The 12,201-nt window shown below is 45.4% G+C and overlaps 1 protein-coding gene across 2 annotated transcripts; it reads left to right on the top strand.

Moving 5' to 3' along the window:
• The first annotated feature begins 3,211 nt into the window (after nt 1-3,211).
• On the top strand, nt 3,212-6,168 carry GCNT3 (glucosaminyl (N-acetyl) transferase 3, mucin type). 2 transcript variants are annotated; one of them, XM_077748836.1, is made up of 2 exons: nt 3,212-3,244; nt 4,401-6,168. In XM_077748836.1, exon 2 carries the CDS (start codon nt 4,458-4,460, stop codon nt 5,772-5,774), a length of 1,317 nt encoding a protein of 438 aa, XP_077604962.1. In that variant the 5' UTR covers nt 3,212-3,244; nt 4,401-4,457; the 3' UTR covers nt 5,775-6,168. The 2 variants fall into 2 exon arrangements, with proteins under 2 accessions (XP_077604962.1, XP_077604954.1); XM_077748828.1 differs by lacking the exon at nt 3,212-3,244 and having other exon boundaries at nt 4,425-5,815; nt 6,014-6,168.
• The last annotated feature ends 6,033 nt before the right edge of the window (nt 6,169-12,201 follow it).

Raw genomic sequence — 12,201 nt, 5'->3', positions numbered from 1 at the left:
TCCTCTGCATTTAGTGAAAAGATACATACTAAATTTTAAGGGGGGGGGGCGCGGTTCTTTTTTCTTTCTTGAATCTCTTTTCCCTTTTGCTCCAGGTCCCAGGGAGCGTCCCGGGGCAGGGCCAGGAGAGCACGGTGCCAGCCAGCGTCTGGCCGCTGAGCGCGGGCTTCATCGATCAATCCTGATTGGAGACAGAGTTCATTGTACTGGGTCTTTAACCTCTTCTGTGTGGCCAGATATCATGGCCCGGTCTTCCTCAAGAGCCCACTGACCTAGAACATAGAATATAAACTGGAAGCACCTCCACCTCATCTTCCTCAGAACCTTTAACTTCTTTCAAAGCCCAGCTCTAGCCCATCTGGTAATACATTAACCTCGCTTCATGCCTGTTTCTCTGCTTTCACCTCTCTGAGTCACCTTCTCTTCTCCTTTATCAGTCAGTGGGGTTGCCCTTGCTGTTTCTCTGTGGATAGCGTTTCTCTTCCGAGCAGCCTTAGAAGTCTAACGTCTACCATGCTGGGTGCTGAGAGAGAAAGAACGTGACTTTCAGGAGCTGCGGATACCTCCCAGAGGTAAACATTGCCATATAAAATCAGTAAAAGGGTGCATTTGCCAATGTGTTAATCCAGCTTAGAATGATTGGATTCCTGCTGCTCAGGGCCTTCTTGAATTTATTGTCGGAGCTGTAGGGTCCCCAGAGCCTCCCCTGAAGTTATAACTCCACTGGATTCTTCCAGATTCACTCTGACGAGCCCAGCTCAGTTTCTCTGTTCCCTATTGGTAGAACCTCTAGACCCTCCCACAAACATATAAAGACTTAGAAACCAAAACTCAGGGAATGGAAGCCAGGCTACTTGCCCAGTGGGGAGGCTAAACTCAGGAGGAAGAGAAAAGGGTTGAGGGTGGGAAGAATTTGTTGCTTCAGATACAGTAAGCTATAGGTGTGGTTACTGTGGGAACTCAGACCTGTGTTGGACACTTTTATACTTCTTGTCTGGTTTCATGTTGCTTGCTTGCTTGCTTATTTATTTATTTATTTATTTATTTATATTTTTGATATAGAGAAAGAGCATGAGCAGGGGAGGGGGAGAGAGAGAGGGACACACAGAATCTGAAGCAGCCTCCAGGTTCTGAGCTCTCAGCACAGAGCCCGACGCGGTGCTCGAACCCAAAAACGGTGAGATCGTGACCTGAGCTGAAGTCGGATGCTTAGCCGACTGAGCCACCCAGGCGTGCCTCTTTGTGACAGTTGAGGGCAGTGAGTGCCCTGATCATGTTCGGTGCTAAATACCTTGCTGTGCTCGTGAACTCTAGCATATGTTTGCGTCCAGGCTCATCTGGCTCTGCCCCTTGGTCTCAGCGGGGGTAAAAGAGACCTTAATGAAGGGCCTTGTACTCCGGCTCTGGGTTCCTGCCTTGAAAACTGCCTGGTTCCCAGGCACCCTGAGTCTGGGCCTCTCCTCTTGGCAGTGCTCTGCCTTCTCTTCAAGACATGCATTGACTTAAAAGCATGGAACCCGCGACCACCCCGAATGCCCGAGGTTACTCCGCAGGTTACCCGTTCGTGACCTCCCGGTACCTGCATCCGTCCTGTCCGTCTCCTGCACTTCCCCACTGTCAGCTGCAGCCCATCCTTCATCTCTGTGGGGCCAACACTGACCGCTTCCAACTGAGGCTCTTTCAGGGCACAGAGAAAGGGACAATTTCAGGTCTTTTCTCTGGTTTCCCCATCGGACCACATTACCGCATGGACACTTTTGCTTGGTCCAGAGTTAAAGAATGCGATTTTTACCCTCCTTGAGCCATTCTGTGTGTCAAATGGGCCTTTGTGGGCTGGCCCCGGAGCCCCCGTAACCTTCACCAAGGGGCTGCATGTGCCGGCTTCTAAGTCAAGTTTCTAATACATCTTACCTCGCTTAATCCTCGCCACCATCCTATAAAACAGGTATCAGTGTTACTCCCAGTTACGCAGAGGAAGACGCTGAAGCCTGAGGGACTACAGACCCTGCCGGTGGTTGCACAGCTAGAAAGTGGCAGAGCCAGGGTTCAGGACCGGCTCTGACTTGCCAAAACCCAAGTGCGCCTGCAGCTACTTCCTAGTTGGTATGACTAATGTGTAGGTTATCTCAACAAACTGTATCTCCAATTTGTTAAGGTCATACTACCCTATATTTAGCAAATAAGAGTGGATCCCTATTTTGATTACCTTAAAAATCAAACATTCAAGATATTTTCTTTCACTGAGGGACTCTATGGTGTAATTTCTATGGGAAAGAAGGCAGGACTCTGGGCAAGCCATCCATGAGAAGTCCTATATAGACATAGGAGTGCGGGGCACCTGGGTGGCTCAGTCGGTCGAGTGTCTGACTTTTGATTTCAGCTCAGGTCACGATCTCCAAGTGCATGAGTTTGAGCCCAGCATGAGGCTCCACACTGACAGCGTGGAGCCTTCTTGAGAAACATTATCTCTGCCTTCCNCTAGACTCAGACATTAGTGAGTGAGGTCTACAGTCTGGAACCCTGTGGGCATTTCTATAACTTACAGATTATTAACAATAATGGGGTGACAGAAAAATGGATTTTTTTAGCAGTTGCCATTTGAGGAAAAAACTGGTGTGTGTGTGTGTGTGTGTTTAAGAACTATTTAAAAAAAAAAGTACTTTTATTGCTTTACTCTTGTAATGTTCATGGACCAAAAGGGAAGTGATACTTGGATGCCAGGCCAGAAGAAGGCAAGGGCATAACCGTTTCCATGTATCTGTGGTTTCTCACTAAGGGAGCAGGGGGAGCTTTCAAGTTCTTGTGCGAGCATCGACAGGTTTTTATGAACGGTTTCGTGGCAGAAGAGCATGCTTACGAACTGGGGTGTTCTGGTTGAAATACCTGCTTGCCCTCTCAGATTTTGCCAGCATTTTTTCTCCCTGCCTTATTCACCTCCTTGAATGACTGGTCTTCAAGAATGTGCTCCTGGATGATAATATGGGAGCCAGCTTTTCCTTCTGAGAGCAGGAAGCTGGAAGGTGCCGGATGGAGTCACCTGCTGCTCTCTCCTTTGCAGAGGCCGAGGCGGAGCCTGAGACTGTTCTCGGACATCCTGTGAATATCAGAAGGTCTCTTTCGGAGGCATCGAAAGAAGGGGATATGGTCTTCACATTTCCCTCCATGGGTTCCAACCAACCTTCCTTGGATACAAACACACCTTGACAAGTGATCTTTCCTAAGCAAGGACAAAGCTATTAAAAAGGTGAGAATTTTCTTCATGTTTCATTTTTGCTTCCTCTTAGATTCCCACGAAAGTTATGACCAGGCGGGACACAGTCTTATACTTACAAAGAGAACAGAACAAGGGAAAACAGTCATTGTTGGGAGGATTTGTCACATTTTGTCTCTCTCCTTTCAGGGATATTTCCCCCCTAGATCATCTGGTTTTCTTTGATGGTACTCAGTACCCCCTACTGTATTATTTAAAAAGTGGCTGTGGTTTGGAGGTAGAATAAGCATTAAGGCTTGTGGACAAAAAAAACCCTGGGGGAAAGGGGAGTGGGGAAGAGCCCCATATTTGCTTCTTACAGTGTATGTGATGTTTGGCAAGTTATTTAGCTTCTATTTTCCTACCTAAAAAAGAGGCCTAAGGTATGTTGTGAAGATGAGCTGGGGCAATGTAAAAAAATATTTGTGACCCATAGAAAGCACTCATTAAATATTGTATATATATATAGCTTTGTGTGTCTCTATGTGCACATGTATTTTAAATTTGGATAGATTGAATTATCTATATGAATGATTACCATGCATTTGTTGAATCGTATCCCATTTTTTGTACTTGTTTAAGAACATTTTTTAAAAAAGGGTTGACTAGATATCACATTGAAGCAATGAATTGTATGTAGTGAAAGCATCCTCAAATATAAATCACCAAACAAGAGCGAGAAATGTACTTTTAAAAGGATTTAAATCTTTGGATTTCTAGAACAGGTGCTGAGAGTCTGAATTTCAGACTCATTGTCTCTCTACACTGATTAGAAATTCTAGGCCCTACAGAAGAGCCCCTTTAGGAACAGGGCAGTCACGTGTCAGGGGAAACTGAGGAATGAAGGGTGGGTGGGGACTTCCTCTTACTAATTACATCTCAAAGTCAACAGGTGCTCAGTTCTGCTTCCTTTCTTTTCTCTTGGAGCAGAGGTGGAGCCAGATTCTGATCCCAGCACGCACAGCCAGTTTGTCGAGTCAGGTTATAGACCCCTGTCAACAGGCCAGGTGTAAGTCCTCGGCAGGTCTTTACCGAGAATATTTGTCTAGCAAAGAAATGTATTTTTGCCATCACTTTGGAGTTGCACTTGATGTTCCTATGAATACGCTCAGGGTTAGTTTGTAATTGAAGGCATTTTGTTCTGTCCAAGGATTCCATCCTCCTCCTTCCTTGCGCCCAACCTCTACTGGTTTCTCGTTCCGTGAGGATGGTTTGGTGGAAGAAGACACTCTACCAGCAGCGTCACCTGTGGGCCCTGGGCTGCTATATGCTGCTGGCCATTGTTGCTCTGAGACTTTGTCTCAGGTTGAAATGTGACTTTGATTCCCTGGATCTGAAGTCCAGAGATTTTCAAAGCCAGCACTGTAGAGAAGTCTTGTACGAGTCCCTGAAACTTCCAGCAAAGAGATCCATCAACTGTTCTGGGATCATCCGAGGGGACCGGCAGGCAGTGATCGAGGCTGTCCTGGACAACCTGGAGAACAAGAACAAGCGGAAGCCTTTCACAGACACTGACTACCTTAATATGACCAGAGACTGTGAGCACTTTAAGGCCGAAAGGAAGTTCATACGGTTCCCTCTGAGCAAAGAAGAGTTAGACTTCCCTATTGCATACTCTATGGTGGTCCATGAGAAGATAGAAAACTTTGAAAGATTGCTCCGAGCTGTGTATGCCCCGCAGAACATATACTGCATCCATGTGGATGAGAAATCCCCAGAAAGTTTCAAAGAGGCGGTCAAGGCAATCATTTCATGCTTCCCAAATGTCTTCATGGCCAGTAAGTTGGTTCGGGTGGTTTATGCCTCCTGGTCCAGGGTGCAGGCTGACCTGAACTGTATGGAAGACTTGCTCCAGAGCCCAGTGCCGTGGAAGTACTTACTAAATACGTGTGGGACAGACTTTCCTATAAAGACCAATGCCGAGATGGTCCTGGCTCTCAAAATGTTGAACGGGAAGAACAGTATGGAGTCAGAAATACCTACTACATACAAAAGGACTCGCTGGAAATATCACTATGAGACAAAAGACAAATTGTACGTAACCAACAAGATGAAGGATCCTCCCCCTAATAACATACCTATGTTCACAGGGAATGCCTATATTGTAGCTTCTCGAGACTTTGTCCGACACGTCTTAGAGAACCCCAAGTCCCGACAACTGATTGAATGGGCAAAAGACACCTATAGCCCCGATGAGCATCTATGGGCCACCCTTCATCGTGCATCATGGATGCCTGGCTCTATTCCCTACCACCCCAAGTTTCACAGCTCAGATATGGCAGCCATTGCCAGGCTGGTCAAATGGCAGGGCCATGAGGGAAACATCAGTATGGGGGCACCTTATGCACCTTGCACTGGAATCCACCAACGGTCTGTCTGTATTTATGGGACTGGAGACCTGTCCTGGATTCTTCAAAACCATCACCTCTTGGCCAACAAGTTTGACCCAAAGGTGGATGACAATGTTCTTCAGTGTTTAGAAGAGTACTTACGTTATAAGGCCATCTATGGGACTGACCTCTGAGATAAACCATAAGAGAATTGCTACCCATGGGGCAGGAACATGTGCGTACATACTCTGGATGTGCTGGGACAGTGTGGGGTGGGAGACCAGGGCTCTGCACTCCGTGGCATGCCCAAGTTAGGGGGCTGCTATGGGAGTGCGGGTAAGTAGATCTCCTCCCTGGCAACTTGCCGTCCTGGGTGAACACTGGGCATTCACTCACCCCACTCCTAAGAGCTCCCCCACTGATGTTCTCACAGAGTCAGAATAAGAAGCAGTTATTTAAGAGAATGAGGGACGGAAGTGTGGCAAGGGACCCCGGATTTCGGATGATTGCTTGCTATCTGCTTTTCTACTCTGCGGAGATGCTGGTTCCGGTAATTCTGGGCTTGGAAGTCGGGGGCAGGGTGGGACTTTAACGGGAAGAGGGCATTTTGTACTATTAACTTAAAAATAAATAGCTCTTGATTCAAAGTCCTGCCTCTACATTTTGTCTAATAAGCCAGAAAAAAAAAATAGTGTGAGACTTTTTCTCATAACCATTTGTGACTTTTAAAATCCCCAGTGGCTGGCAAGAGAATCTCCATTATTTCAAAGTTGATTGTAGCTGAGTATATAAATAGCAGATTCAAAAGAATAGACAGGAACAGAGCGGATCCTTTCATTATTCAAAGCCCTCCTCGTTTTGTTTACATTGCCAGATTCATGACTTCTCGATCAAGGAAAAAGGGTGATCTGACCAGTGTGACCACCCATAAACCTATGGGACAATCACAGCACTAATTTGGCTAGCCTCACACCCAAGGCTTAATGTTCGATAACAAAGATAGAGATTTAGGTAAGGCCACCATATAATTTGTTGTCCAAACTGGAACACATTTTAGTGGGGGAGGGTTTGGGGACGGCGCCTGGGTGGCTCAGTCAGTTAAGGGTCTGACTCTTGATCTTGGCTCAGGTCTTGATCTCGAGTTCATGAGTTCAAGCCCGGTGTTAGGTTCCACGCTGTATGTGAAGCCTACTTAAAAAAAAAATCATGTTGGGAAACAAGAATGAACTAGAATTGTCTAGCTAAATCAGAAAGTCTGGGTATTCCATGTTTAGGCGTCTTTAGTCAAAAGTCTTATTTAAGTATGTGAATAGAAGGGTCACTATTTGTGGCTCTGTAGCTTATCCATTTCCTTGTGGGAAGACACTTGGGTGTGTATTCTCCCCCACCCACAGTAAACGTTACCCAATGAAAGATTCCTTTCCGAAGCTCCAGAGAGAAGCGTCAGGCAATTGGAAGGCAACTGGCTATTAGTCATACTCTTCTGTGATGGAAAGGGATATTATATAAAAAGATAGGCATATCTTACACACAGAGCAGCTGGTCTTCTGTGTACAATTGCTCTGGAAAAGGGATTTAGACCCCAATTGGTGTAATTTTAATGATCTCATTAATGTTATGATGTCACTAATGTGTGCCTTTCTGATTATGACTCGCTTAATCAAGTTTTCTCCCACAGCTTTCCCTGCAACCCATGTACTCTGACATAGCTATCATTGTGTCTAACACAGTGAATTTTCTATTTCTAAGTTGTTATTTTTTGTAAGGTCATACTCCTGCGGTGATGGGCATTGCCACTCCTCCTTACCTACTCTGTGATATCAAGTCCTGCTCAACCTTGCTCCTGGCAAGGATGATGAATAGTTATGTGCTCAGCAGAGGAGCCGTGTGATGTCTGTTCCCAGCAGTGGTGATCATGGACCTCTCCAACGACTAGCCTTCAGGACTGTCCTTGTTTCTCCTCTGAGGGGGCTGGGAAGCGGACCCTGCTGCTGTGAGAAGTGGGCAGAAAATCTCCCCTGTGTGCATGTGTTCTGAGAAAAGAACTCAGGTCTTTGGCCTCATAGTCAACTTCCTCTGTAAGTTTTCATGTGAAATACATGGAAACATTTTAATATATGTTAAAAAGATAAAAATGTGAACTTCTCATTTTGGAGGGGAACAAGTTGTTGGACTTTTCCAAGCCCTGAAATTTTCCCTAGAAATATATTCAGGTGAACAGGAGGTGCTCTTTATTTAATAACATGAAGTCTCCATATCAGAAGGGTCAGATTTCTCCCTCATTTAGTGTATTTTAGAAATCATATGATTAAACCAACATACCTGTTGGTTTTTCCTTCCTTCCAAGTCGTACCTGTTTCTTTAATCTTTCTTTGGACAAGAAAAATCACAGGTGAGTTGTGCAACAATGTTTGTATTACCTCTCAAGGTCTGAATATCTCCTCTTGTTGATTTGGTAAGCATTATTTCATCACCGGATTCTTGTTGCACACTCTGCCTATTGTAATCTTTGCTCTTGATTGAATGAAAATTTAAGAAAGGAAGAAAAGGCAGTTGATAACACTGTTTGGAAACAGCTGACCTGATTTATTTGGAGGAGATCAGGTATTTGCATTAAACATGGAAAGGACAATTGAATGCATTGCCTGCCTTAAGTACCTTCATTGTACTGAAGATCCGTTCTTCTTCTTTCTTCCATTTAGTCAGTCATTTATTACAAAGATGGTTAAGATGTGGTTCCGGGGCACCTGGCTGGCTCAATTGGTTGAGCGGCTGACTTCGGCTCAGGTCATGATCTTGTGGTTCATGAGTTCTAGCCCCATGTCGGGCTCTGTGCTGACAGCTCAGAGCCTGGAGCTGCTTCAGATTCTCTGTCTCCCTATCTGTCTCTGCCCCTCCCCCACTCGTGCTCTGCCTCTTTCTCTCAAAAATAAACAATAAAACATTAAAAAAAAAAAGATATGGTTCCTATCTCTATGAAGCTTGAGTATATGACAGGGACTGACGTAACTGCTGTGTTCGTTCCACAAATATTAACGAAGCTCTTAGTATTTACTAGGCATCGTTCTTGACACTGGGGATATAGCAGTCACCAAGACAGAAATCCTCATGTTCCTGTTGTTCACACACTAGCAGGAAACCGACAGCAGACAGATAAGTAATATTCATGTATATTGGAAGGAGATGGTGCTAGGGAGAAACTGAAGGAAGTGATAGAGACCTTCGGAGAGGGAGAGTGCTTAACATTGGTAAAGACTGTGCTCAGCGAGGCCTTTAATGAAACAGTGACATTTGAGTCAAGATCTGAAGACGATGAAGGAACGATCCATGAGGAGAAGTGGGGGAAGAGCATTCTAGGCCAAGAGGAAAAGGTTGCAAGGCCCTGAAGCAGGAGCTTGTCTGCCATGTTAGAGGAGCAGCAAGGAGACTAGTGTGAATGGGGCAGAGGAAAGGGGGGGACAAAGAAGAAGAGGTAACGGTACAAGGGAGAAGGGGTTTGCCGTGAAAGCCCTCGTAACCCATCACATGGAATCTGTCTTTGAGTGAAATAGGACATGGAAGGTTTTGAGCTGAGGACTCGCTTGATCTGATCGATGTTTCAATGCTGCATCAGGAACAGACCGGCTGGGAGCGAGGGGAAGCAAGGAGGCCAGTTAGGAGAGGTGATGGCAATAATCCTGGCACTAGCAATAGTGGCTTAGACCAGTGGCTTAGACCAAGGAGAAGTGGTGAGAGTGGTCAGATTCTGGAAATGCTTTGGAGGTTCAGTTTGAGGACCTGCCGACAGACCAAGTTTCTTAATGAGAGAAATGGTGGAGTCAAGAACGTCTCCAAGGGTTTTGCCCTGGTGAGGAGTCAGAAGCTAGAGTTTCTGTTAACCAAGACTGGAAACCGGTGAAAGAGTGGGTATTTAGGGGCAGATGGGGAGTCTGATGCTGCACACGTAAAATTGGAGATGCCTGTTAGACATCTGGGTAGAGATGCTGGGAGACAGATGTGTCAGGAACCTGAGCTCAGGAGAGAGGTCTGGGCTGAAGGCACTTCGCTGGTGCTCCTCCACTTCCACGGTGTGCACCTGATGCTGGATAGGAGTCCCAAAGGAGAATTCTAACACGGACAGAGAGTAAGCACCTGGATGAGCTGTGGGGAGCTCCAAAATGAGAGGCCAGGGAGGTAAAGAGAAACTGTAACAGAAAGTTGGAAAGGACCAGCTGGTGTGGTAGAGGGCGACCTGGGTGCTCAGTGGTTTGGAAGCCTGAAGGAGAAAGTGATCTGGGAAGGGGATCACTTGATGACTAAGGGAGTTGATGACTAAGCCTGAAGAGGCTGAAAATCATGGAAGATGGGATGAAAAAGTGGCTACTGGGCTGAAGAGTGTGGAGGTGACCTGGATGGGAAGATTCGTGTTTGTGGAATGTGGAGGTGAGAACACGACTGGAGTGATTCGAAGAGGGTATTAGAACAAATCTGGATTCAGCGACATATAATCATTTGAGTTTTGCTCTAGCCCAAGACGAGGGTGACAAACTACAGGAACTGAAGGTTGAGAAGTTTGTCGTAGGAATGAGAAAAGTGATAGCACGTCTGTAGGTTGATGGGAAAAATCCAGTCAAGAGAAGAGGGGCAGGAACGAGATGGGCACAGGGGCAAATCCTGTCTGCTGGAAGCACAAAGAGCAGTTCACCCACGGTAACAGGAGTGAAGGCCAGTCGAGGGGCTCAGAAGCACATGGAGGGGTCCATGAGGCACAGGGAGTTTGTGGAGTTCGGTTTCTCTCTTCTTGCATTAACTTTGTACCTGAGGCATAATCCACATACAGGAAAGTATGTGTTAATAGAACCCAAGTCAGGAAACAGAACATTGCCAGCACCCTTTCTTTCCAGTCACCACTGAAGCTGCTGTAAGAAAACTACAGTCCTGACACCGTACAGGTGGTTTTGCCTGTTTTTCTACATTTCTTGTAAGTACTATATTCTTTTTTGCTTATGCCTCCTTCAACTCGATATTATTAGCTTTATCTGTGTTGCTGTGTAATACTCCATTATAGGACTACACCATAGTTTATCCGTTCTATTGTTGATGAATATTTGGGTTGTTTCCAGCCTTTATCTGAGAGTTACGCTCCCGTGAACCTTCTGGAACCTGTTGTTTAGAGAGCACGTATACATTTCAGTTGGGTACACATCTAGGGGAGAAGCTCGAGGGCCCTTGAGTGTACACGTGTTAGACTTAAGGGAAGACCGTCATGTAGTTTTACAACATGATCCACTGACTCAGCTCCCACTAGCAAGGTGTGAGAGTTTTATCTGCTTCCTTGTGACTCTAGGCACATCTTGTTTTACTGCATTTCACTGAATTGTGTTTCCGTTTTTCACCCCCGGAAGGGCTGTGGCAATCCTTTGTTGAGGGAGTTTTCTGGTGCCAATTTCCCAACAGCCTTTACTCGCTTTGTGTCCATGTCTGTGCCGTATTTTGGTAATTCTTGAGGTGCTTCAAACTTTATTATTATATTTGTTATAGTGATCAGTGGTTTTTCAAGATGGAATCTACTGGTGAAGATGCTGTGAAGATTGCTGAAGTGACAGCAAAGCATTTAGAATAGTACATAAGTTTAGCTGATAAAGCAGCAGCCAGAGGATTGACTCCAGTTTTGGAAAAAGTTGTGGGTAAATGCCATCCGACAGTATCACAGCCTACAGAGAAATTGTGAAAGGAAGAGTCCATGACGTGGCCAAGTTCACTGTTGTCTAATTGTAAGAAACTGCCACAGCCACCCCAGCTTCAGCTACCACCACCCGGGTCACCCAGCAGCCATCAACATTGAGGCAAGACCCTCCCCCAGCAAAAAGATGACAACTTGCTGAAAGCCCAGATGATGGTTAACATTTATTCTTAGCAATAACGTATTTTCAAATTAAGGTCTGTACTTATTTTTTTTAAGGCATAATGCCATTGCACACACAATAGACTGCAATATAGTGTAACTGTAACTTTTATGTGCACTGGGAAACCAAAAAATTTATATGACCTGCTTTATTGTGATACTTGTTTTACTGCAGTGGTCTGGAGCCCACCCCACAATGTCTGAGGAACACCCTGTCCCTGTCATTGTAACCATTCTGGTGAGTGGTGGTGGTATCAGGTTGTGGTTTTAATTTGCACATGATGACTAATGATATTAAGTAGCTTTTCATATGTTTATGGGCCATTTAGATGTCTTAGAAGTTCTCTTCTGATTACCTTTATTTCGTTCAGTGAAATACAGAGCAGGATGATTTTATCACACAAGGATGGAGATTTTGGAGGTGTTTGAAAGAGGATAAGGTATAATTTTTTCAAATTAGAAACTGGAAAAGAAGCCAGACCAAGGGGAAAAATTGCCAGGCAGCACAGAGGTTCCAATGACATTGAGGAGAATGAGTCGAAAAATAAATCAGCCATTCATCCACATTTCAGCTGCTAGAGTACAGGCATATCGAGTAGGATTTACCCAAGCGAGTATGAGAGGGGCAAGGATCTGATGTTATGTGCAAGAGAGAGATCCTGACGGACCTTGGAATTGAATCTGAGTAAGGCAGAAGGGGAGGGGAGGATGCTGAAATAGATGAAAGGGGTAGAGTG

This window comes from Crocuta crocuta, unplaced genomic scaffold (assembly GCF_008692635.1).
Source record: "Crocuta crocuta isolate KB4526 unplaced genomic scaffold, BGI_CrCroc_1.0 scaffold130, whole genome shotgun sequence".
NCBI classification, from domain to species: domain Eukaryota; kingdom Metazoa; phylum Chordata; class Mammalia; order Carnivora; family Hyaenidae; genus Crocuta; species Crocuta crocuta.
Note: the sequence above shows the minus strand (reverse complement) of the source record. Positions and strands in the feature narration are given on the sequence as shown.